The sequence below is a fragment of the Tachyglossus aculeatus genome, chromosome 9 (assembly GCF_015852505.1).
Source record: "Tachyglossus aculeatus isolate mTacAcu1 chromosome 9, mTacAcu1.pri, whole genome shotgun sequence".
NCBI classification, from domain to species: domain Eukaryota; kingdom Metazoa; phylum Chordata; class Mammalia; order Monotremata; family Tachyglossidae; genus Tachyglossus; species Tachyglossus aculeatus.
Window position 1 is genome coordinate 2,927,689 of NC_052074.1, and position 27,598 is coordinate 2,955,286.

Genomic DNA, 27,598 nt, shown 5'->3' on the forward strand with positions numbered 1-27,598 from the left:
AATGGCAATTAAGTCTGTGTGTCCCAGGTGGGACAACCTGATCACCTTGTAACCCCCCCACCAGGGCTTAGAATAGTGCTTTGCACATAGTAAGCGCTTAATAAACGCCATTATTATTATTATTATAATGCGTTCTCATCCTGGCTCTGCCACTTGTCTGCTGTATGACCTTGGGTAAGTCACTTCACCACTATTATTATTATTATGTTCTAACATGGGGCTCAAATAAGCAGCATGGCTCAGTGGAAACAGCACAGGCTTTGGTCATGGGTTCAAATCCGCCAAGTGTCAGCTGTGTGACTTTGGGCAAGTCACTTCACTTCTCTGGGCCTCAGTTACCTCATCTATAAAATGGGGACTGACTCTGAGCCGCCCCCGGGATAACCTGATCACCTTGTAACCTCCCCAGTGCTTAGAACAGTGCTTTATAGTAAGTGCTTAATAAATGCCATCATTATTATTATCATTATTATTATTAACCAGAGGAGGGAAATGAGGCCCAGAGAAGTGAAATGACTTGACCAAGGTCACACAGCAGGGAAATGGCGGGGCCGGGCCGGGGCTCTTTCCACTAGGCCACAGTGCTCCTCTAGGGTTTGGGGGGCGAGGGGAGAGGGTCTCCTTTCTCTCACTGGGAAGTCCGGAGGTTTGTGCACAGCAGACCCTCGGGCAACTTATGCGCCAGTTTCAGTGCTCCACACACACTAGGTGCCCAATACAGTGGTTGGCACACAGCAGGTGTCCAGTACAGTGCTCGGCACACAAAAGAGGTATCCTGTACAATGTTCGGCACCCATCAGGCCCCCAAAACAGTGCTCAGTTCACCCAGCGGGTGCCCATTACAGTGTTCAGTAACCCCCCCAGCAGATATCCAGTACAGTGCTCAATACACACGGCAGGCGCCCAGTACAGAGCTCGGCACACAAGGCAGGTGCCCAATACAGAGCCGGCACACACAGCACAGGTAACCAGTACAGTGCTCAGAACGCCCACCAAGTGCCCAGTGCAGTGCTCGGCACACACAGCTGGCACTCATTACAGTCTTTGGCACGTACAGCAGGCATCCAGTACAGTGTCCAGCACACACACACACACACAGGAGGCATCCAATACAGTTGTTGGGCAGGCGCAGCAGGTGTCCAAAGCAGAGTCAGACCCACAGAAGGTGCGCAACAGAGTGCCCGGCGCACGCGGTGGGCGCCCAATACAGAACTCAGCCGACACGGCGGGTGTCCAGTACAGAGTTAGGCAAACGCAACGGGCGCCCAGGACAGAGCCCGGCATGCCCGCTTAGACGACGCAGTTGGCACTTCGACTTTCGGTGATCGGGGCCCGTGTGGGGGTGAGAAACCCCTCGTGCCTCAGTTTCTCCAACCAGGGCCCACCAGCTCAGGGTGAGGTCCAGAGTGCCGTGAAGGACAAGCACGGGGGGGGTCTGTTTATCGCTACACTCTAACAATAACAACGGTATTTGTTAAGCGCTTACTATGTGCCGGGCACTGTACTAAGCGCTACTTTCCCACGTGCTTAGGACAGTGCTCCGCACACAGGAAGCGCTTAATAGATACGATGCAGTGAACGACAGTGGGATGAAGGCGCTCGGGTCACCTCACCCGGCGTTTGCGGGGAGCGGGCGGGGGAAGAGAGGAGGAATCTGAACTCGGGACCCAAGGGTCCGAAGTAAAGAACAAAACAAACGGGGTTTAATGAGCCTCCCTTAAAAAAGTGATTAAAAAATAGAGGAAAAAAAGGAGTCCCACTGGAGGCCAGAGAGCACTATATACATAATAATAAAATAAATATGGTATTTGTTAAGCGCTTACTATGTGCCAAGCGCTGTTCTATTTACTACTCCCTAGCCTCTGGGATATTTCTTTGGGGGTTCTTCCCCCCCAAAAGTGACTCCTTTTTTAAATCATTTTTTAAGGGAGGTTCATTGGCACCGACTTTTTAAAAAATGGCATTTATTAAGCGCTTACTATGTGCAAAGCACTGTTCTAAGCGCTGAATGGTTGTACTCCTTACCTTGGACCCCTGGGTCTTGGGTTCAGATTCTGGCTCTCTTTCCCGCAAATGGAGGAGGAGGTGCTTTGTGCAAATGGAAGGATGGTGCGATAATAATAATAATAATAATGGTATTTGTTAAGCGCTTACTATGTGCGAAGCACTGTTCTAAGCACTGGTGGGGGGGATACAAGGTGATGAGGTTGTCCCACATGGGGCTCACAGTCTTCACCCCCGTTTTCCAGATGGGGGAACTGAGGCACAGAGAAGTTAAGTGGCTTGCCCAAGGCCACGCAGCTGACAATAATAATAATAATGATGGCATTTATTAAGCGCTTACTATGTGCAAAGCACTGTTCTGAGCGCTGGGGAGGTTACAAGGTGATCAGGTTGTCCCACGGGGGGGGGGGGGGGGGGCTCACAGTCTTCACCCCCATTTTACAGGTGAGGGAACTGAGGCACAGAGAAGTTAAGTGGCTTGCCCAAGGCCACGCAGCTGACAACAATAATAATAATAATGATGGCATTTATTAAGCGCTTACTATGTGCAAAGCACCGTTCTGAGCGCTGGGGAGGTTACAAGGTGATCAGGTTGTCCCACGGGGGGATCACAGTCTTCACCCCCATTTTCCAGATGAGGGAACTGAGGCACAGAGAAGTGAAGTGGCTTGCCCAAGGCCACGCAGCTGACAACAATAATAATAATAATGATGGCATTTATTAAGCGCTTACTATGTGCAAAGCACTGTTCTGAGCGCTGGGGAGGTTACAAGGTGATCAGGTTGTCCCACGGGGGGCTCACAGTCTTCATCCCCATTTTACAGGTAAGGGAACTGAGGCAGAGAGAAGTGAAGTGACTTGCCCACAGTCACCCAGCTGACAAGTGGCGGAGTCTGAATTTGAACCCATGACCTCTGGCTCCAAAGCCCGGGCTCTTTCCACTGAGCCACGCTGCTTCTCTGGGCCCCCTGGGTCCTGCCGGGGGGCGGGGGGCGTCTCCCCGCAGGGCCAGGGGGTCTGGGGAGATTTGGGGAGGGGGCTACTACAGCGCAGAGCCCGACGGCCCGTTGTTAGGGAGGGATCGTCTCTATCGGTTGCCGAATTGTACTTTCCAAGCGCTCAGTCCACTGCTCTGTACACAGACAGTGCTCAATAAATACGATTGGGTAGGGACTGTCTCTGTATGTTGCCAATTTGTACTTCCCAAGCGCTTAGTACAGTGCTCTGCACATAGTAAGCGCTCAATAAATATGATTGATGATGATGACGACGATTGAATGAATGGATGAATGAAAAGCAGCGTGGCTCAGTGGAAAGAGCCCGGGCTTGGGAGTCGGAGGTCATGGGTTCGAATCCTGGCTCCGCCGCTTGTCAGCTGGGTGACTTTGGGCAAGTCACTTCTCTGGGCCTCAGTTACCTCATCTGGAAAATGGGGATTAGGACTGTGAGCCCCACGTGGGACAACCTGATCACCTTGTATCTCCCCCAGCGCTTAGAACAGTGCTTGCCACATAGTAAGCGCTTAACAAATACCATCATCATGACTGAATGTATGACAGACACCGGAAGCAGCATTGCTCAGTGGCTAGAGCCCGGGCTTGGGAGTCGGGGGTCGTGGGTTCGAATCCCCGCTCCGCCGCTTGTCAGCCGGGTGACTTTGGGCAAGTCAGTTCTCCGGGCCTCAGTTCCCTCATCTGGAAAATGGGGATTGAGACTGTGAGCCCCGCGCGGGACAACCTGATGACCCTGTATCGAACCCAGTGCTTAGAACAGGGCTCGGCACATAGGAAGCGCTTAACAAATACCAACATTATTCCCCCTTCCAGACTGTAAACCTGCTGTGGGCAGGAATTGTCTCTCTTTATTGCTGAGCTGTACTTTCCAAGCGCTTAGTCCAGTGCTCTGCACACAGTAAGCGCTCAATAAATACGACTGAGTGAATGAATGGAAGGGGGTGCCCTGGTTTCTGCCTCCCAAATTGGGTGTGTGGGCCACTGAGGCAACCTTATAATCATCATCATCATCATAATAATCTTAATAATTGTGGTAGCCCCCGATGACCTTTCCCGGCCCGGGAGAGGGAGGAGGCATGGGGAGAGAAATCCCACCGGCTATTTCTAGCCCACCGCTTTGGGATGCGAGGGATTCCTTGAAACATCTACTATTATTATTACTATTATTATTATTTAAGCATCTATTACTCGATTTATTTATTTTACTTGTCCATATCTATTCTATTTATTTTATTTTGCTAATATGTTTGGTTTTGATCTCTGTCTCCCCCTTCTAGACTGTGAGCCCACTGTTGGGTAGGGACTGTCTCTATATGTTGCCAAATTGTACTTCCCAAGCGCTTAGTACAGTGCTCTGCACACAGTAAGCGCTCAATAAATACGATTGATTGATTGATTGATTGAAACATCGCCCCTTCCCCAAATCTGCCTCCCCCCCTTTGCCAACCCACTGCCAGGAGGCTGGGCGGGGGGGCAGGAGGGGAAAGGATTCCCCCCACCCAGTAGCCCTTGGCTACTGTCCAAATGCCTCGATAAAATTAAGGGGCACGTGGAATTATTCCTGGGATACTAATAATAATAATAATGGCATTTATTAAGCGCTTCCTATGTGCAAAGCACCGTTCTAAGCGCTGGGGGAGATACAAGGTGATCAGGTTATCCCACGGGGGGCTCACAGTCTTAATCCCCATTTTCCAGATGAGGGAACTGAGGCCCAGAGAAGTGAAGCGACTTGCCCAAAGTCACACAGCTGACAAGTGGCGGGGCCGGGATTTGAACCCATGACCTCTGAGTCCAAGTGGAGGCTGTGGCTTGGCCCCCTCCCCTCCATCGCCACCTCATTCCCCTTTCTGCCAACCCACTGCCGGGAGCGGGAGGGGAAGGGACCTCCCAGTAGCCTTTGGCTACTGTCATCATCATCATCATCATCAATCGTATTTATTGAGTGCTTACTATGTGCAGAGCACTGTACTAAGCGCTTGGGAAGTACAAATTGGCAACATATAGAGACGGTCCCTACCCAACAGTGGGCTCACAGTCTAAAAGGGGGAGACAGAGAACAAAACCAAACATACTAACAAAATAAAATAAATCCTGATCCAGTTAAGGAGCTTGTGGAATTATTTCTGGGATGGCGGCTATGGTTTGGCCCCCTCCCCTCCATCATCACCCCGCCCCCTTTCTGCCAACCCACTGCCAGGGGCCTGGAGGGAGAGGAAGGGACCCCCCCCAGTAGCCCTTGGCTGCTGTCCCTTGTCCTAATCCAGTTAGGGGGCTTGTGGAATTATTCCTGGGATGGAGGCTACTGTTTGGCCCCCTCCCCCGCCTCCTCTGCCCCCCAGGACCCCCTCCTCGCCTTCCGTCTGTGATGCCTTGGTGCCACCGGTGCCCGCCACCGCCCGGGGGTCGGAGAAGGGCGGGACCAGCGCTTAGAACAGTGCTTTGCACATAGTAAGCGCTTCTGTGAGCCCCCCTTTTAGACTGTGAGCCCACTGTTGGGTAGGGACTGTCTCTATGTGATGCCAATTTGTACTTCCCAAGCGCTTAGTACAGTGCTCTGCACATAGTAAGCGCTCAATAAATACGATTGATTGATTGATTGATTAACAAATGCCATCGTTATTATGGAGGAGGGGGGGAGGGTGGGGAAGGGACCCCCCCCCCCCCCCCCCAGTAGCCTATGGCTACTGTCCATTGTCCCGATCCAGTTAAGGGGCTTGTGGAATTATTCCTGGGATGGGGGCTACAGTTTGGCCCCCTCCCCTCCATCATCAACCCAACCCCCTTCTGCCAACCCCCTGCCAGGGGCCCGGAGGGCGGGAAGAGGAAGGGACCCCCCAAGTAGCCCTTGGTTACTGTCCATTGTCCTGATCCATTTAAGGGGCTTGTGGATTTATTCCTGGGAAGAAGGCTACGGTTTAGCCCCCTCCCCTCCATCACCACCTCCTCCCCGCTTCTGCCAACCCCGTGCCAGGGGCCTGGAGGGCGGGGGAGAGGAAGGGACCCCCCCCCCACCCAGAGGGAGAGGAAGGGACCCCCCCCCCCACCCAAAGTGGAGGGGCTCACACACACACACACACACACACACACACACACACACACACACAAAGCAGGGCCCTTGCAGGTCCCCAGCCTCAGTTTCTCGCCCCCCCCCTCAGAGGACAGAGCCCTTGCAGGCCCCCAGCCTGTTTCCCCCCCACCACAAACAGAGGGCACCCACAGAGGGCAGGGCCCTTGCAGACTCCTAGCCTCAGTTTCCTGCCCCCCCCCCCCCCCCAACACACACACAGAGGGCAGGTCCCTTGCAGGTGCCCAGCCTCAGTTCTCCCCCCACCACCATACAGATGGCACCCACAGAGGGCAGGGCCCTTGCAGGCTCCCAGCCTCAGTTTCCCCCCCACATACACAGAAGGCCCCCACAGAGGGCAGGACCCTTGCAGGCGCCCAGCCTCAGTCCCCCCGCCCCCCCCCACACAGAGAGCAACCACAGAGGGCAGGTCCCTTGCAGGCCCCCAGACTCAGTCCCCCCACCCACATACACACAGAGGGCACCCACAGAGAACAGGTCCCTTGCAGGCGCCCAGCCTCAGTTTCCCGCCCCCACACACAGAGAGCACCCACAGAGGACAGGTCCCTTGCAGGCGCCCAGCCTCAGTTTCCCGCCCCCAAACACAGAGAGCAGGTCCCTTGCAGGCCCCCAGACTCAGTCCCCCCCCCACCCCCGCTCACACACACAGAGGGCACCCACAGAGGGCAGGGCCCTTGCAGGCCCCCAGCCTCAGTTTACCCCTCCCCACACACAGAAGGCAGGGGCCCTTGCAGGTGCCCAGCCTCAGTTTCCCCCCACCCACAGAGGGCAGGGCCCTTGCAGGTGCCCAGCCACAGTTTCCCACCCCCACAAGCAGAGAGCACCCACAGAGGGCAGGGCCCTTGCAGGCCCCCAGACTCAGTCCCCCGCCACCCCCGCACACAAACAGAGGGCACCCACAGAAGGCAGGGCCCTTGCTAGGCGCCCAGCCTCAGTTTTCCCCCACCCACAGAGGGCAGGGCCCTTGCAGGCCCCCAGCCTCAGTTTCCCGCCCCCCCCCACACAGAGGGCAGGTCCCTTGCAGGCCCCCAGCCTCAGTTTCCCGCCCCCCCCCCCCACACACAGAGGGCAGGTCCCTTGCAGGCCCCCAGCCCTCAGTTTCCCGCCCCCCCCCCCACACACAGAGGGCAGGTCCCCTTGCAGGCCCCCAGCCTCAGTTTCCCGCCCCCCCCCCCCCACACACAGAGGGCAGGTCCCTTGCAGGCCCCTAGCCTCAGTTTCCCGCCCCCCCCCCCCCCCACACAGAGGGCAGGTCCCTTGCAGGCCCCCAGCCTCAGTTTCCCGCCCCCCCCACACCCACAGAGGGCAGGTCCCTTGCAGGCGGCCAGCCTCAGTCCCCCCACCCCGACCCCCTGCAGAGGGCAGGGGGGTTGCAGGCGTCCAGCCTCAGTTTCCCCCGCCCCCCTCGGCCCCCCCCCGGCTCCTCCGCCCCGACTCACAGACCGTGGTCCGGCCGTCCAGCGCTGCCAGGCGCCGGCCAGGCCCACCCCCAGCACGCCCAGCACCATCGCCGGCCCGGCGCCGGCCATCCCCCGCCACCGCGCACCGGGCACCGGGCACCGGGCACCGGGCACCGCACCGCGCAGGGCACCGCAGCGCAGCGCACCGCGCAGGGCACCGCACGCACGCACGCGCGCGCGGACGGAGGGAGGAGGGAGGGAGGGGCGGGGGGGGGCGGCCGCTCCTTTCATTCATGGCCTCATCGTTCCGCACAGCACCCGCCCGCCCGCCCCCGTTGAAAGCCGCCCTCCATGGCGGGGGTGGGGGGGGCTGCTGCAGACGCAAAGACCGCGTTTTGGGGAGCGGAGGGAGACCGCCTGGTTGGGCCGGGGGGGCCTTGAAACTCATTTTGGTCGCGGCGGGGATGGGGGGCGGGGAGGAGTGGGGGAGGGGAGCCTAGAATCAAGCCCGCGGGGCGGTGGCTACCTGCGAGGGTTCACAGTGCCATCGCATAGCCATCTCGGCCCGCTGGGGACGCCCCCCCCCCCCTTTTTTTTTCTTTCCCCTCCCTCCCTCCCTCTTTTCCTTTTTTTTTTCCCCAATTATTCCCTTCCCCCCACCCCCTTTCCTGAATGGTTCCCGTGACTGTCGTGGGGGGGGGGTGGGGGTCCCGGGCTCGGCGGGAAAAAGGCGTGGGAAAAAGGCGGGGGGGGGGGGGCGGGGCGGGGCGGGGCGGGGCGCTGCGCAGCGGGCCGGCCAATCGGCGGCCGGGAAGCGGCCCGGCCAATCGGAGCCCGGTCCGCGCCCCGACCGCCGGGGGGGGGGGGGGCGCGTCACGTGCCTCCCGGGAGCCAATGGCCGGCGCGACCCCGCCCCTCTGCAGGCCGGGGGAGGGGGGAGGGGGGAGGACGGGAGGGAGGAAGGAGGGGGAAGGAGAGGAGGGCTTAGTACAGTGCTCTGCACATAGTAAGCGCTCAATAAATACGATTGATGAGGAGGAGGGAGAGGGGAGTGGAAGGAGGGAGGAGGAGGAAGGAGAGGAGCGAGAGGGGAGAGGAGGAAGGAGGGAGGGGGAAGGAGAGGAGGGGGGGGAAGGAAGGAGGAGGGGGAAGGAGAGGAGGGAGGGAGGGAGAAGGAAGGAGGAGGGGGAAGGAGAGGAGGGAGGGGGGGAGAAGGACGGAGAGGAGGGAGGGGGGAGGAGAGGGAGTGGGAGGAGAGGGAAGGAGAGGAAGGAGGGGGAGGAGGGAGGGAGAAAGAAGGAGGAGGTGGAAGGAGTGGGAGGAGGGAGGGAGAAAGAAGGAGGAGAGGGAAGGAGGAGGTGGAAGGAGTGGGAGGAGGGAGGGAGAAAGAAGGAGGAGAGGGAAGGACGGGGAAGGAGAAGGAGGAGAGGGAGAAAGAAGGAGGAGGGGGAAGGAGAGGAAGGAGGGGGAAGGAGTGAGAGGAGGGAGGGAGAAAGAAGGAGGGGGGGAGAAAGAGGGAGGAGGTGGAAGGAGTGGGAGGAGGGAGGGAGAAAGAAGGAGGAGAGGGAGGGAGAAAGAAGGAGGAGGTGGAAGGAGTGGGAGGAGGGGGGGGGAAGAAGGAGGAAAGGGAGGGAGAAAGAAGGAGGAGAGGGAGGGAGAAAGAAGGAGGAGAGGGAAGGAGTGGGAGGAGGGAGGGAGAAAGAAGGAGGAGAGGGAGGGAGAAAGAAGGAGGAGAGGGAGGGAGAAAGAAGGAGGAGAGGGAGGGAGAAAGAAGGAGGAGAGGGAGGGAGAAAGAAGGAGGAGAGGGAGGGAGAAAGAAGGAGGAGAGGGAGGGAGAAAGAAGGAGGAGAGGGAGGGAGAAAGAAGGAGGAGAGGGAAGGAGTGGGAGGAGGAGAGGGAAGGAGTGGGAGGAGGGAGGGAGAAAGAAGGAGGAGAGGGAGGGAGAAAGAAGGAGGAGAGGGAGGGAGAAAGAAGGAGGAGAGGGAAGGAGTGGGAGGAGGGAGGGAAAAGGAAGGAGGAGGAGGAGGAAGGAGAGGATGGAGGGAGAAAATGCGGGGGGGGGGGGGAAGGACAGAAGAGGGAGGATAAAAAGGGGAGGGGGAAAGGGGAGAGATGTTGGTAGCCTAACACTCCGATGGACATGGGGCCATTTTCCCATCCCTTCAACCCTCTGTGTCCAGCCCCCTGCACCAGTTAATAATAATGATGATATTTGTTAAGCACAAACCATGTGCAGACCACTGTTCTAAGCACTGGGAGGATACAAGATCCCCCATTTGACAGATGGGGGAACTGAGGCCCAGAGAGGTGAAGTGACTTGCCCAAAGTCACCCAGCTGACAGTTGGAGGAGCCGGGATTGGAACCCATGACCTCTGACTCCCAAGCCCGGGCTCTTCCCAATGGACCACCTTAAAGGGAGCCAGGGGGGCTCAGCTGGCTCTGCTTTCATTTCCTACAGATGGGACAGGCCCTGGGAAGACATGATTTCTTGGTCAAGGCGATGGACGCCAATAGTCCGAGATTGGAGTCACTACTTGGTAAAAGGCCGGGGCGCTCAGTACAGTGCCCTGCCCACAGGAAGCACTCAATAATAATAATGATGGCATCTGTTAAGCACTTACTATGTACAAAGCACTGTTCTAAGTACTGGGGAGGCTACAAGGTGATGGGGTTGTCTCATGTGGGGCTCACAGTCTTCATCCCCATTTTACAGATGAGGGAACCGAGGCCCAGAGTATTATAATAATAATAATGATGGCATTTGTTAAGCGCTTACTATGTGCAAAGCACTGTTCTAAGTGCTGGGGAGGCTACAAGGTGATGGGGTTGTCCCATGTGGGGCTCACAGTCTTCATCCCCATTTTACAGATGAGGGAACCGAGGCCCAGAGTATAATAATAATAATGATGGCATTTGTTAAGCGCTTACTATGTGCAAAGCACTGTTCTAAGTGCTGGGGAGGCTACAAGGTGATGGGGTTGTCCCACGTGGGGCTCACAGTCTTCATCCCCATTTTACAGATGAGGGAACTGAGGCCCAGAGAAGTGAAGTGACTTGCCCAAAGTCACGCAGCTGATAAGTGGCGGAGCTGGGATTTGAACCCGAGACCTCTGACTCCCCAAGCCCGGGCACTTTCCATTGAGCCACGCTGCTTCTCTAATACGAATGAATAATAAATAAATAATAAATACGATTGAATGAATGAATGGACCCAAGGAAGCCAGGGAGTCCGGGTTGTGGGGCTGGGGGGGAGAGTGGGAACCTAATACGTAGCCACCCTCCCCCCCCATCCCTCGTCTCTCCGGCCGTAGGGAGAACGAGGACCGGCTAAGCGCTCAATAAATACCGCCGATGGATGGACTGACTGCGAGGTGCTATAATTCCTAGGTAAATTGGGGCCTGCACATCTGTGACACCATAAGGAGCTCTTTCACGGGAACATCTGGTGCCACTGATCACCCTGAACTGGCAGTTCCACTGCCCTGTTCTTCCAAAGAAGTGATTTGAATAATAATAATAATAATAATAATAATAATTAATAATAATAATAATAATAATGATGGCATTGTTAAGCGCTTACTACATGCAACATAATAATAATAATAATGTTGGTATTTGTTAAGTGTGATTCTAATAATAATAATAATGATGATGATGGCATTGTTAAGCGCTTACTATGTGCAACATAATAATAATAATAATGTTGGTATTTGTTAAGCGTGATTCTAATAATAATAATAATAATGATGATGATGATGATGGCATTAAGTGCTTACTATGTGCAACGTAATAATAATAATAATAATGTTGGTATTTGTTAAGCGCTTACTATGTGCCAAGCACTGTTCTAAGCACTGGGGTAGATACAAGGTGACCAGGTTGTCCCACGGGGGGGCTCACAGCCTTAATCCCCGTTTTACAGATGGGGTAACTGAGGCCCAGAGAAGTGAAGTGACTTGTCCAAAGTCACACAGCTGACAATTGGCAGAGCCGGGGTTTGAACCCATGACTCCAAAGCCCATGCTCTTTCCACTGAGCCACGCTGCCTCTCAGTAGAACGTACTGTTCTGAGCGCTGGGGTAGATACGAGGCAATCAGGGTGACCCATTTTCCAGATGAGGGAACTGAGGCCCAGAGAAGTGAAGTGACTTGCCCGAAGTCCCACACTGTTGCCAACGTGTGCTTCCCAAGCGCTTAGTACAGTGCTCTGCACACAGTAAGCGTTCAGTAAATAATAATAATGACATTTATTAAGCGCTCACTATGTCCAAAGCACTGTTCTAAGCACTGGGGGAGATACAAGGCGATAAGGTTGTCCCACAGGGGGCTCACAGTCTTAATCCCCATTTTCCAGATGAGGGAACTGAGGCCCAGAGAAGCGAAGTGACTTGCCCAAAGTCACACAGCTGACAATTGGCAGAGCCGGGGTTTGAACCCATGACCCCCGGCTCTCTCCACTGAGCCACGCTGCTTCTCATCCCACGTGCGGCTCGCAGTCTTCATCCCCATTTTACAGAGGAGGTGACTGAGGCACAGAGAAGTTAAGCCGCTTGTCCAAGGTCACACAGCGACCACCGTGGGCAGGGACTGTCTCTACTTGTTGCCGAATTGTACTTTCCAAGTGCTTAGATACGATTGGAGGAATGAATGAAAGTGGCAGAAGCGGGATTCGATCCCATGACTTCTGACTCCCGAGCCCGGGCTCTTTCATCATCAATCGTATTTATTGAGCGCTTACTATGGGCAGAGCACTGTACGAAGCGCTTTCCACTGAGCCACGCCGCTTCTCTTAGTGTTTTATATTTTTTTCCGGGTGGTGGGATGAGGGGAGAGAGCCTTTTCTCGTACGTCTCCATCTATTTTGAGGCGGCGCCGCATCATTGAACATTAAATAATAATATCATGCAGCAAACCCGGTCTCCGCTCGGTTCGGAGGGCCTTCCAGAAGCCGCGGCGGTCTTTTGGGGGAGATAATAATAATAATCATGGTATTTCTTAAGCGCTTACTACGTGCCAAGCACTGTTCTAAGCGCTGGGGGAGATACACGTTAATCAGATTGTCCCACGTGGGGCTCACAGTCTCCATCCCCATTTTCCAGACGAGGGAACTGAGGCCCAAAGGAGAGCGGCGGCACGGCTTAGCGGAAAGAGCCCGGGCTTGGGAGTCAGAGGTCATGGGTTCTAATTCTGGCTCCGCCACTTGTCAGCCGGGTGACTTGGGGCAAGTCACTTAGCTGCTCCGTGCCTCAGTTCCCTCATCTGTCAAATGGGGATTAAGACTGAGAGCCCCACGTGGAACAAGCTGATTACCTTGTATCTACCCCAGCACTTGCGCTTAGAACAGTGCCTGGCACATAGTAAGCGCTTGACAGATACCATCATTAATGTGGCACAGATGTGTATATAGATACAATTCTTTTTATTCTGATCAATCAATCAATCGTATTTATTGAGCTGGCATTGACACCTGTCTACTTGTTTTGTTCTGTTGTCTGTCTCGCCCTTCTAGACTGTGAGCCCATTGCTGGGTAGGGACCGTCTCTATCTGTTGCCGATTGGTACTTCCCAAGCGCTTAGTACAGTGCTCTGCACACAGGAAGCGCTCAATAAATGCGATTGAATGAATGAATGAATGACTGAAGTGACTTGCCCAAGGTCACACGGCTGACAAGTGACAGAGCCGGAATTAGAACCCAAGACCTCTGGCTCCCAAGCCCGGGCTCTTTCCACTGAGCCACGCTGCATGGGGCGCACAGTCTTCATCCCCATTTTCCGGATGAGGTAACTGAGGCCCAGGGAAGCGAAGTGCAGCTTGGCTCAGTGGAAAGAGCCCGGGCTTTGGAGTCAGAGGTCATGGGTTCGAATCCCGGCTCCGCCACATGTCTGCTGTGTGACCTTGGGCAAGTCCCTTCACTTCTCTGAGCCTCAGTTCCCTCATCTGTAAAATGGGGATTAAGACTGTGAGCCCCACATAATAATAATAATAATAATGATGGCATTTGTTAAGCGCTTACTATGTGCAAAGCACTGTTCTAAGCGCTGGGGGATACAATGTGATCAAGTTGTCCCACGTAGGGCTCACAGTCTTAATCCCCATTTTTACAGATGAGGTAACTGAGGCTCAGAGAAGTGAAGTGACTTGCCCAAGGCCACACAGCCCACTTGTGGCGGAGCCAGGATTCGAACCCACGACCTCCGACTCCAAAGCCCGTGCTCTTCCCACTGAGCCATGCTGCTTCTCCACATGGGACAACCTGATCACCTTGTATCCCCCCCGCCAGCGCTTAGAACAGTGCTTTGCACATAGTAAGCGCTTAACAAATGCCATCATTAATTAATTAAATGACTGGCCCAAAGTCACCCAGCTGACAAGCGGCGGAGCCGGGATTAGAACCCACGACCTCTGGCTCCCAAGCCCGGGCTCTTTCCACGGAGCCACGCTGCTTCTCCACGACAGACCACCGCCCTGCCCACCTTCAAAGCCTCATTCTTTCATTCATTCAATCGTATTTATTGAGCGCTTACTGTGTGCAGAGCACTGTACTAAGCGCTTACGCCTCTTCCAAGAGGCCTTCCCTGACTAAGCCCTCATTTCCCCCTCGCCCTTGCATTTGGGTCTGTACCATTTTAGCACGTGATATTTATATTAGCATCCGTCTCCTGTCTAGACAGTAAGCTCCTGGTAAGCGGGCAACATATGTATCAACTCTGCACACAGTGAGCGCTCAATAAATACGACTGAATGAATGAACTCTTTTTTCCGTTCATTCATTCAATCGTGCTTATTGAGCGCTTACTACTAAGCGCTTGGAAAGTACAATTCGGCAACAGAGACAACCCCTACCCTACTATACTCCTCCCAAATGCTCAGTACAGTGCTCGTATCCGTAATGTATTTACCTTATCCATAATTTATCCTGGAATAAGAATAATCATTCATTCATTCATTCAATCGTATTTATTGAGCGCTCACTGTGTGCAGAGCACTGGACTAAGCGCTTGGGAAGTCCAAGTTGGCAACATCTAGAGACGGTCCCTACCCAACAGCGGGCTCACAGTTTAGGAGGGGGAGACGTCTCAGAGAACAAAGCAAAACATAATAACAAAATAAAATAAATAGAATAAATATGTACAAATAAAATAAATAAATAGAGTAATAAATACGTACAAACATACATACATATATACAGGTGCTGTGGGGAGGGGAAGGAGGTAAGGCGGGGGGGTGGGGAGTGGTATTTGTTAAGCACTTACTATGTAGCAGGCACTGTACTAAGCGCTGGGGCAGACACAAAATAGGTAGGACACAGTCCCCGTCTCACATGGGGCTTAAAGTCTCAATCCCCATTTTACAGATGAAGGAACTGAGGCAGAGAGAAGTGAAATGGCTGGACCGAGGTCGCCCAGCAGACAAGAGAAGCAGCCTGGCTCAGTGGAAAGAGCCCAGGCTTTGGAGTCAGAGGTCGTGGGTTCAAATCCCGGCTCTGCCAATTGCCAGCTGTGTGACTTCGGGCAAGTCACTTCACTTCTCTGGACCTCAGTTACCTCATCTGGAAAATGGGGATGAAGACTGTGAGCCCCCCCGGGGGACAACCTGATCACCTTGTAACCTCCCCAGCGCTTAGAACAGTGCTTTGCACATAGTAAGCGCTTAATAAATGCCATCATTATTATTACTAAGCGCTGGGGCAGACCCAAGATAATCAGGTAGGGCACGGTCCCCGTCTCACATGGGGCTTCCAGTCTCAATCCCCATTACACAGATGAGGGAACTGAGGCAGAGAGAAGCAAAATGACTGGACCGAGGTCGCCCAGAGGACAAGAGGCGGAGCCAGGATTAGAACCCAGGTCCTTCCAACTCCCAGGCCCGAGATCGAGGCCACTCTCCGGCTACAAGAGTTCCTCGAGCTCTTTCCGTGATGGCTGTTGGATGGGCTTCCAGTTTAGCTGCTACTGGGTGAGTCAGGAAGACCTACCACTTCATTCATTCCTACAATCGTATTTATTGAGCGCTTACAATGTGCAGAACACTGTACTAAGCGCTTGGGAAGTACAAATCGGCATTTGGATTTCTCCCACTCCCTTCTGCGTCACCCTGACTCGCTCCCTTTATTCCTCCCCGCCTCACAAACCCACAGCACTTATCTCCATATCCCTCCATTTATTGATTTCTATTCATAATAATAATAATGATAATGTTGGCATTTGCTAAGCGCCTACTATGTGCCAGGCACTGTTCTAAGCGCTGGGGTAGATACCAGGTAATCACGTTGTCCCATGTGGGGCTCACAGTCTTCATCCCCATTTTACAGATGAGGGAATTCCCCCCCCGCCTCACGAACCCACAGCACTTATCTCCATATCCCTCCATTTATTGATTTCTATTCCTAATAATAACAGTAATAATGTTGGCATTTGTTAAGTGCCTACTATGTGCCGGGCACTGTACTAAACGCCGGGGTAGATACAAGGTAATCACGTTGTCCCACGTGGAGCTCACAGTCTTCATCTTCTAGACTGTCAATCCATCGTATTTATTGAGCGCTTACTGCGTGCAGAGCACTGGACTAAGCGCTTGGGAAGTCCAAGTTGGCAACATATAGAGGCAGTCCCTACCCAACAGTGGGCTCACAGTCTAGAAGGGGGAGACAGGGAACAAAACCAAACGTATTAACAAAATAAAATAAATAGAATAGATATGTACAAGTAAAATAAATAAATAAATAGAGTAAGAAATACGTATAAACATATATACATATAGGTGCTGTTGAGGACGACGCACGCAACTTCCCTCAGAGACCCCACACGCGCCCGGAGATGGACAGCGACAGTGAACGTGACTCCGTCTTGGTAAATTAAAGGTTTCGGGCCCTAATAAATCATTCCCCTGACTGTCGGGAATGGGCTCTATTATCTCCCGCCGAGGGAAGGCTTCGCGGAGCGTGGTGGCCTCTGGAATCTGATAGCGGTTCGGATGGCTCTTCCAGAGAAACCAGCCATCTGATACGTCTCTGTTGCGCCGAAGAGGCTGCGGACCCCCGACAAATATATCGCCCCCCGTCCCGCGGTGGAACCAAGACGCTTTGGGGGGCCTGGGCTCCGCTCGCCACCTGCCAGTCCACCCCTGGGGGTGGACCCCCTCTTTTCCCCTCCCCTACACCCTGGCCTGGTGGTGGAGGGTTATTCATTCATTCATTCAATCGCATTTATTGAGCGCTTACCGGGTGCAGCGCACTGTACTAAGCGCTGGGGAAGTCCAAGTCGGCAAATGATAGGGCCTGTTTCCAGCGTGATTAACTTGCATTTACCCCATTGTTTAGACCAGTGCTTGATTCTTTTAGACTTTGAGCCCACTGTTGGGTAGGGACCGTCTCTATATGATGCCAACTTGTACTTCCCAAGCGCTTAGTACAGTGCTCTGCACACAGTAAGCACTCAATAAAAACGATTGATTGATTGATTGATATATAATAATATAATTATACTAATATTATATTATTAATAATAATAACAGCAAATTGAGAAGCTTTCATTTGAAAGGGCTTTATTGGCATATTAGCTTAAATGTTCATTAATGAATTAAACTTATTTAGAAATGAATGGTGGCTCCTGATCAGTCAAGTAGTTCATGTCGGATTTGATTGCCAGCTTGTACTTCCCAAGCGCTTAGTACAGTGCTCTGCACACGGTAAGCACTCAATAAGTACGACTGAATGAATGAATGAGTGAACCTATAGAGGCGGTCCCTACCCAACAGCAGGCTCACAGTCTAGAAGGGGGAGACAGACAACAAAACAAAGCATATTAACAAAATAAAATAAATAGAATAGTAAATATGTACGAGATAGTAAATATGTACAAGAGACTAGATTATTCATTCATTCAATCGTATTTATTGAGCGCTTACTGTGTGCAGAGCACTGGACTAAGCGCTTGGGAAGTACAAATTGGCAACATATAAAGACGGTCCCTACCTAACAACATGTGGGGACACCATCAGGGGGAAAGCCTGAAGGGGGTTCATTCATTCATTCATTCATTCACAGTGGTATTTGTTAAGCGCTTACTACGTGTCAAGCACCGTTCGAAGCGCTGGGGTAGATACAAGGTAATGAGGTTGTCCCACGGGGGGCTCACAGTCTCAATCCCATTTCACAGATGAGGGAACTGAGGCCCAGAGAAGTGAAGTAACTTGCCCAAAGTCACAGAGCTCACAAGTGGCGGAGCCGGGATTAGAACCCGCGACCTCTGACTCCCAAGCCCGGGCTCTTTCCACTAAGCCACGCTGCTTCTCTGCTAGCCACGTTGTATTTATTGAGCGCTTACTGTGTGCAGAGCACTATACTAAGCAAATGGGGCCACTGAGGTTGGGATCATTCGGCCTCAGATCTGGGGATAATGGCAATGATAATAATAATAACAACAATAACTGTGGTATTTGTTAAGTGCTCACTACATGCCAGGCTCTGTACTAAGCGCTGGGGTGGATCCAAGCAAGTGGGGTTGGACACAGTCCCTGCCCCACGCGGGGCTCACAGTCTCAATCCCCATTTAGAGCCCGGGAGTCAGAAGGTCATGGGTTCTAATCCCGGCTCCGCCTCTTCATCATCATCATCAATCGTATTTATTGAGCGCTTACTATGTGCAGAGCACTGTACTAAGCGCTTGGGAAGTACAAATTGGCAACACACAGAGACAGTCCCTACCCAACAGTGGGCTCACAGTCTAAAAGGGGGAGACAGAGAACAAAACCAAACATACCAACAAAACAAAATAAATAGGATAGATATGTACAAGTAAAATAAATAAATAAATATTGGGCAAGTGGGCAAGTCACTCAACTCCTCTGTGCCTCAGTTACCTCATCTGTAAAATGGGAAACGAGACTGTGAGATGGTGTAAAAACCAGGTGAAGAAAAGACCTCCGATCTCTGGCCCCCAGACTGATGGGTTCAACCTTCTAGACTGTGAGCCCGTGGGTTGGGTAGGGACCACCTCTCTACGTTGCCGACTTATACTTCCCAAGCGCTTAGTACAGTGCTCTGCACACAGTAAGCGTTCAATAAATACGACTGAATGAATGAATGCACCTCACCCTGTGAAACTGCTTTTTTTTTTAACCCTGGCTCTACCACGTGGATTGCCATGGGGCATTTCCCTCAAGGGTGGGCAATCCGTTTGGGGTACACAGCGTGGCTCAGTGGAAAGAGCCCGGGCTTTGGAGTCAGAGGTCATGGGTTCAAATCCCGGCTCCGCCACTTGTCAGCTGGGTGACTTTGGGCAAGGCCCTACTGAGAGCTCAAGGCCCTACTGAGAGCTCACCTCCTCCAGGAGGCCTTCCCAGACTGAGCCCCTTCCTTCCTCTCCCCCTCATCCCCCTCTCCATCCCCCCCATCTTACCTCCTTCCCTTCCCCACAGCACCTGTATATATGTATACATGTTTGTACATATTTATTACTCTATTTATTTATTTTACTTGTACATATCTATTCTATTTATTTTATTTTGTTAATATGTTTGGTTTTGTTCCCTGTCTCCCCCTTCTAGACTGTGAGCCCACTGCTGGGTAGGGACTGTCTCTATATGTTGCCAACTTTGCCTTCCGTAAAGTGCCCCTCATCCCCCCCCACCTTCCTGGTCCGGTCCTGACTGACTCTCCTCCCGCCCCCAGGTAAAAAGCCCTTGTTAGCACCTTGTTAGCACCATGTTAGCACCATGTTACATGTTACATTAACGACAACCTCATTCACACCTCCTCAGCCCTCCCATGCTAGTTGACTGTTCGCTCCCCCTCCCCAGGTATCTCTGCTCCCTGACCCCCCTTAACTGGCCCACCCTACTCCAGCTCTTAATAGTTTGTATCTGCTCTCTGTGGCATCATTGTCTGCCAATTCTATTATTGCCATAGCATATTGATTGCTCAACTACACCCTGTGATGCCATCGCCTACTTTTATCATTGTTACTGTTTTATTGCTTCTGCATCTCAATTGTTAACCCCCCGCGGTACTGTCACTCGCCCTGCTGACCTCACCATGAACTATCAGTTCCCTTGCTCCCCAACTGCCATTCCCATTCCTCACCTTCCCCTTCCCCTCTCCCACCCAGCTGATTCCCCTCCCTCTCACCCACCAAGACCGCTCCCCCGCAACCCCTACCAAGGATTCCTCTGTACCAGCGCAGGTCCTCCGCTTCTCCCCTCCCCGGCCCCCCTCCTCCCCTTCTCCCCGCCCCCCACCCCATCCCAGTTCTCCTTTCCCATCACCACCCCCCGTCCCCACTCTCCCCGCCCCAGGCCCCCGCCAACTCATCCCAATCCAAACCCTCCCCACCCCTCGCACCCCTTCCCCGTCCCTCCCCACCCTCGACAGCTGATGCCAAGTGTGGCCTCTGGAACCCCCGCTCCGTTTTAAGTAAGATCCCTTTCATCCTGGACCTTTTCCTTTCCAGTTCTCTACTCCTCCTCGCCCCTAACTGAAACATGGCTGTCGCCGGACCGACACGGTCTCTTCTGCTGCTCTCTGCAGTGCAGGCCTCTTCTTCTCCCACTCCCCCAGACTCACCGGAAAAGGAGGAGGTGTCGGTTTCCTTCTCGCCCCCCCAATGTCGCTTTCGCACTATCCCTCCTCCCCCCTTCCCTTTCCTTCCCCTTCCTTTGAAGCCCACATTATTCGCCTCTACCACCCCCTCCAGATTCTTGTAGCCGTCATCTACCGCCCTCCGGGCCCCACTTCCAACTTCTTTAATGACTTTGACCCCTTCCTCACATTCCTTCTCTCCTTCTCCATGCCCACTCTGATCCTCGGAGACTTCAATATCCACATGGATATCCCTAACGACTCCTCTGCCGCCCGCCTTCTATCTCTCCTTGACGCTGCCAACCTCTTCCTCCACCCCACCTCACCCACTCACCAACTTGGTCATACCCTCGACCTCATCATCTCCTACCGCTGCACTGTGTCCACCCTCACCAACTCTGTGATCCCTCTCTCTGATCATAATCTTCTCACCTGCCTCCTCACTCACACTCCTTTCCCCTGTAAATCAGTTTTACTCCCTCACAGAGATCTCCGCTCTCTGGACCCCACCCATCTTTCGGAACGCCTCACACCCCACCTCGCCGCCCTCTCCTCTCTACCCAGTCTTGATGATCAGATTACTGCTCTCAACTCTACCCTTTCTACTCAGCTAGACTCGCTCGCTCCCCTTTCCCTTCGCCGCTCTCGCACCACTAACCCACAGCCCTGGATCACTGCCACTGTCCGCCTCCTTCGCTCTTATGCTCGAGCTGCTGAACGCTGCTGGCGAAAGTCCTAAACACCATGCCAACCTCGTTCACTTCAAGTTTATCCTTTCCTGCCTTAACTCAGCCCTCTCTTCTGCCAGACAAAACTATTTCTCCTCCCTTATTGACACCCATGCCCATCACCCCCGCCAGCTCTTCCGTACATTCAACTCCCTTCTCAGGCCCCCGGTTCCTCCCCCCTCCTCCTTCCCTCACCCCCAACGATCTGGCCTCCTACTTCATTAACAAAATTAAATCCATCAGGTCCGACCTCCCCAAAGTCTCTTCCCCCCCTTTCTCCAACCCCCCCGGCTCTCAACACTCTCTGCTACTCTCCCATCCTTCCCAGCAGTATCCTCAGAGGAACTCTCCTCCCTCCTCTCAAGTGCTACTCCGGCCACCTGTGCTTCTGACCCCATTCCCTCTCATCTTATGAAATCTCTCGCTCCATCCCTTCTCCCCCTCCTTAACTTCCATCTTCAACCGCTCACTCTCCACTGGTTCCTTCCCCTCTGCCTTCAAACATGCCCCATGTCTCTCCCATCCTAAAAAAACCCTCTCTTGACCCCACCTCACCTTCTAGTTATCGTCCCATATCCCTCCTACCATTCCTTTCCAAACTCCTTGAACGAGTTGTCTACACGCGCTGCCTAGAATTCCTCAACAACAACTCTCTCCTCGACCCCCTCCAGTCTGGCTTCCGTCCCCTTCATTCCACGGAAACTGCGCTCTCAAAGGTCACCAATGACCTCCTGCTTGCCAAATCCAACGGCTCATACTCTGTCCTAATCCTCCTCGACCTCTCAGCTGCCTTTGACACTGTGGACCACCCCCTTCTCCTCAACACGTTATCTGACCTTGGCTTCACTGACTCCGTCCTCTCCTGGTTCTCCTCTTATCTCTCCGGTCGTTCTTTCTCAGTCTCTTTTGCAGGCTCCTCCTCCCCCCTCCCATCCTCTTACTGTGGGGGTTCCCCAAGGTTCAGTGCTTGGTCCCCTTCTGTTCTCAATCTACACTCACTCCCTTGGTGACCTCATTCGCTCCCACGGCTTCAACTATCATCTCTACGCTTATGACACCCAGATCTACATCTCTGCCCCTGCTCTCTCCCCCTCCCTCCAGGCTCGCATCTCCTCCTGCCTTCAGGACATCTCCATCTGGATGTCCGCCCGCCACCTAAAGCTCAACATGTCGAAGACTGAGCTCCTTGTCTTCCCTCCCAAACCTTGTCCTCTCCCTAACTTTCCCATCTCTGTTGACGGCACTACCATCCTTCCCGTCTCACAAGCCCGCAACCTCGGTGTCATCCTCGACTCCGCTCTCTCATTCACCCCTCACATCCAAGCCGTCACCAAAACCTGCCGGTCTCAGCTCCGCAACATTGCCAAGATCCGCCCTTTCCTCTCCATCCAAACTGCTACCCTGCTCATTCAAGCTCTCATCCTATCCCGTCTGGACTACTGCACTAGCCTTCTCTCTGATCTCCCATCCTCGTGTCTCTCTCCACTTCAATCCATACTTCATGCTGCTGCCCGGATTATCTTTGTCCAGAAACGCTCTGGACATATTACTCCCCTCCTCAAAAACCTCCAATGGCTACCGATCAATCTGCGCATCAAGCAGAAACTCCTCACCCCTGGGCTTCAAGGCTGTCCATCACCTCGCCCCCTCCTACCTCACCTCCCTTCTCTCCTTCTACTGCCCAGCCCGCACCCTCCGCTCCTCCACCACTAATCTCCTCACTGTACCTCGCTCTCGCCTGTCCCGCCATCGACCCCCGGCCCACGTCATCCCCCGGGCCTGGAATGCCCTCCCTCTGCCCATCCGCCAAGCTAGCTCTCTTCCTCCCTTCAAGGCCCTGCTGAGAGCTCACCTCCTCCAGGAGGCCTTCCCAGACTGAGCCCCTTCTTTCCTCTCCCCTCGTCCCCCTCTCCATCCCCCCGTCTTACCTCCTTCCCTTCCCCACAGCACCTGTATATATGTATATATGGTTGTACATATTTATTACTCTATTTATTTATTTATTTATTTATTTTACTTGTACATTTCTATCCTACTTATTTTATTTTGTTGGTATGTTTGGTTCTGTTCTCTGTCTCCCCCTTTTAGACTGTGAGCCCACTGTTGGGTAGGGACTGTCTCTATGTGATGCCAATTTGTACTTCCCAAGCGCTTAGTACAGTGCTCTGCACATAGTAAGCGCTCAATAAATACGATTGATTGATTGATTGATTGATTCCCAAGCGCTTAGTACAGTGCTCTGCACACAGTAAGCGCTCAAGAAATACGATTGATGATGATGATGATGAAGTCACTTCACTTCTCCGGGCCTCAGTGACCTCATCTGGAAAATGGGGATGAAGACTGTGAGCCCCCGTGGGACAACCTGATCACCTTGTTAATCTCCCCAGCGCTTAGAACAGTGATTTGCACATCGTAAGTGATTAATAAATGCTATCATTATTATTACTATTATTACACACATTCCGGGTGTCCATTTTTTTTGGGGGGGGGGGGGGAAGGGGAGCATCCCAGACTCTTTAGCACAGTGAGGAGGAGCGTTCTTAAGGCTCAGTGCCAATGCTGAGTATTTGCATATTTTATGGTACTTATTAAGCCTTTACTATGTGCCCGGCACTGCGCTAAGCACTGGGGTAGATGCAAGTTAATTAGACCGAGCAGTCGATGAGTCACATGGGGCTCACAGTCTTAAGCCCCATTTTCTAGATGAGGGAACTGAGGCCCAGAGAAAAATAATAATAATTATGGTATTTGTTAAATGCGTACTGTGTGCCAGGCACTGTACTAAGCGCTGGGATGGATAAAGCAATTGGGTTGGACACAGTCCCTGTCCCATGTGGGGCTCACAGTCTCAATCTCCACTTTACAGATGGGGGAACTGAGGCCCAGAGAAGTGACATGACTTGCCCAAGGCCACACAGAGCTCACCTCCTCCAGGAGGCCTTCCCAGACTGAGCCCCCTTTTTCCTCTCCTCCTCTCCATCCCCCGACCCTACCTCCTTCCCCTCCCCACAGCACCTGTATATATATTTGTACAGATTTATTCCTCTATTTATTTTACTTGTACATATTTACTATTCTATTTATTTTGTTAATGATGAGCATCTAGCTATAATTCTATTTGTTCTGATGATTTTGACACCTATCTACATGTTTTGCTTTGTTGTCTGTCTCCCCCTTCCAAGACTGTGAGCCCATTGTCAGGTAGGGACCGTCTCTATATGTTGCCGACTTGGACTTCCCAAGTGCTTAGTCCAGTGCTGTGCACACAGTACGTGCTCAATAAATATGACTGAATGAATGAAATGGCGGAGCGGGAATTAATAATCATCATAATGGCATTTATTAAGCGCTTACTATGTGCAAAGCACTGTTCTAAGCGCTGGGGAGGTTACAAGGTGATCAGGTGGTCCCACGGGGGGCTCGCGGTCTTAATCCCCACTTTACATATGAGGTAACTGAGGCCCAGAGAAGTGTAGTGAGTTGCCCAAAGTCACACAGCTGACAATTGGCAGAGCTGGGATTTGAACCCATGACCTCTGACTCCAAAGCCCGGGCTCTTTCCACTGAGCCACGCTGAGGTCCTTCTGACACTGAGGCCTGGGCTTTTGTGTATACTCTTAACACAGTCAAATTGATCAATCAGTGCTATTTATTGGGCACTTAATGTGCACGCAGCCCTGTTTTAAATACGTGGGAGAATCCAATACGAGTATTTTGATGGTATTGACGCCTGTCTACGTGTTTTGTTTTGTTGTCTGTCTCCCCCCTCTAGACTGTGACTCGTTGTTGGGTCGGGACCATCTCTATCTGTTGCCAAATTGTACTTTCCAAGCGCTTAGTACAGTGCTCTGCACACAGTGAGTGCTCAATAAATACGACTGAATGAATGACCAGGCAATCGCTAGCGTCTGCCATTCCTTCTGGTAATTAATAACGTAGACACAGCCAGTTGGAGAAAAGGCCACCGTCTGATAACGATTTAACTCTCCCAAATTCCACTTTCCAGGAGAGGTATTCCCCTGGAGTCGTTCTGGAATACGATCAGAGCCAGGCCTTCCAAAAAACAGGTGATTTTTTGTGGATCAAAATGCTATAATTACATTTGCATAGCTACGCTGTTCAAGTCCGGAAACACGGCTTAAAGTTTCATTCCCGGATTCCCCGTTCTTTCTGAAAATGCTGGGAACTTTGAGGCCTGATCTTGTCCTTTGCTGGTGATTTCGCTTTTTAATAGGATTAAATATGACTCCGTGCCCTCTGAACGCGGTGCAGTCATTCCGAGGACGTAATGGGCAATTGAATCCCGATGCCTGCTTTATTGATTTTCTAGCTTGAAGGATCGCCCGGGCTTTCAGAGAAATCGTCCTCTGGGTTGGGATAGGGAGTGTGAGCTTGGGGGAGAAAGAGAGAGAAAGAGAAAAGGAAACATTGCAATTGGGAAAAGAGACAGACAGTGGATGAGGGGGGTGAGGTAAAGAAATAGACACTAAGAAAGAGAAATAACAATAATAATGATAATTGGGGTATTTATTTTTTTATTTATTTATCTATTTATTTTATTTTGTTAGTATGTTTGGTTTTGTTCTCTGTCTCCCCCTTTTAGACTGTGAGCCCACTGTTGGGTAGGGACTGTCTCTCTATTTTGCCAACTTGGACTTCCCAAGCGCTTAGTACAGTGCTCTGCACACAGTAAGCGCTCAATAAATACAATTGATTGATTGATTGATATTTCATTTCGTATTGAGCACTTACTGTATGCAGAGCACTGTACTAAGCGCTTGGGAAGTCCAAGTCGGCAACATATAGAGATGGTCCCTACCCGACAACGGGCTCACGGTCTAGAAGGGGGAGACAGACAACTGTTAAGCGCTTAGTATGTGCCAGGCACTGTACTAAGCGCTGGGGTGGACACAAGCAAATCGGGTCGGACACAATCCCTGTCCCACGTGGGGCTCGCAGTCTCAATCCCCACTGAGAAGCAGCGTGGCTTCGTGGAAACAGCCCGGGCTTTGGAGTCGGAGGTCATGGGTTCAAATCTTCTAGACTGTGAGCCCACTGTTGGGTAGGGACCGTCTCTATATGTTGCCAACTTGTAATAATAATAATAATAATAATAATAATAATAATAATCATAATGGCATTTGTTAAGTGCTTACTATGTGCAGACCACTGTTCTAAGCGCTGGGGGGATAAAGTTGACTAGGCTGTCCCACGTGGGGCTCACAGTCTTCATCTCCATTTTACAGATGAGGGAACTGAGGCCCGGAGACATTAAGTGACTTGCCCATAGTCACACAGCTGACAATTGGCGGAGCCGGGACTTGAACCCATGACCTCTGACTCCAAAGCTCGGGCTCTTTCCACTGATCCACGCTGCTTCTCTTGTACTTCCCAAGCTCTTAGTACAGTGCTCTGCACACAGTAAGCGCTCAATAAATATGATTGAATGAAATCCCGGCTCCGCCAACTGTCAGCTGGGTGACTTTGGGCAAGTCACTTCACTTCTCTGGGCCTCAGTTCCCTCATCTGTAAAATGGGGATTAAGACTGCGAGCCCCCCGTGGGACAACCTGATCACCTCATAACCTCCCCAGTGCTTAGAACAGTGCTTTGCACATAGTAAGAGCTTAACAAATGCCATAATTATTATTTTACAGATGAAGGAACTGAGGGACAGAGAAGTGAGGTGACTTGCCCAGGGCCACACGGCAGACAGGTGGTGGAGTCGGGATTTGAACCCATGACCTTCTGACTCGCAAGCCCATGCTCTAGCCATTATGCCATACTGCTTCTAATCATTATGGTATTTGTTAATTTATTTTACTTGTACCTATCTATTCTATTTATTTTATTTTGTTAGTATGTTTGGCTTTGTTCTCTGTCTCCCCCTTCTAGACTGTGAGCCCACTGTTGGGTAGGGACTGTCTCTATATGTCGCCAGCTTGTACTTCCCAAGCGCATAAGTACAGTGCTCTGCACACAGTAAGCGCTCAATAAATACGACTGATTGATTGATTGATTGTTAAGAGCTTACTATGTGCCAAGCGCTGTTCTAAGCACTGGGGGAGATAAAGACAGGGAGGCATAGACGGATGGAGGAAGAGAGACACCGAAGAGATGAAGCGAGGGATCCCTGGGGGAGACCCAGAGTCACAAATAGGAACATGACTGTTTATTGTTGTACTTTCCCGAGCGCTTAGTACAGTGCTCCGTGCTCAGAAAGCGCTCAACAAATTCGACTGAATTGAACTGATATAAAACAGAAAAAGCAGGTCGTGCTACCCAGTCCTGCTTTCCCCTCTAGGCTGTAAACTCTTTGTGGACGGGGAATGTGTCTGTTTATTGTTGTATGGTCCTCTCCCGAGTGCTTAGTACAGGCTTGGGAGTCAGAGGTCATGGGTTCTAATTCCAGCTCCGCAACTTGTCAGCGGTGTGACTTTGGGCAAGTCACTTCACTTCTCTGGGCCTCAGTTACCTCATCTGTAAAATGGGGATGAAGACCATGAGGCCCATGTGGGACACCTGATGACCTTGTATTCCCCCCCCCCCCCAGTGCTTAGAACAGTGCTTGGCACATAGTAAGCGCTTAACAAATGCCATCATCATTATTATTATACACAGTAGACAAGTGGCGGAGGCGGGATAACAACCCACGCCCTCCGACTCCCAAGCCTGGGCTCTTTCCACTAGGCCACACTGCTTCTAATAATAATTATGGTATTTGTTAAGTGCTTACTACGTGCCAGGCACTGTACTAAGAGCTGGGGTGGATACAAGCAAATCG

At 52.2% G+C, this 27,598-nt stretch overlaps 1 protein-coding gene across 22 annotated transcripts in view; it reads right to left on the reverse strand.

The window, feature by feature from the left end:
• Positions 1-27,598, reverse strand: part of NRXN1 (neurexin 1) — a 683,270-nt gene that overhangs the window by 28,581 nt on the left and 627,091 nt on the right. The window contains exon 1 of one of the 22 annotated variants that reach the window (XM_038751830.1): positions 7,545-7,620. The exons of the other annotated variants lie outside the window; for them this stretch is intronic. Coding sequence (XP_038607758.1) covers positions 7,545-7,613 — 69 coding nt within the window. The 5' untranslated portion in view covers positions 7,614-7,620. Of the gene's footprint in view, positions 1-7,544; positions 7,621-27,598 lie in introns of those variants that run through there. 22 annotated transcript variants of the gene reach the window in all.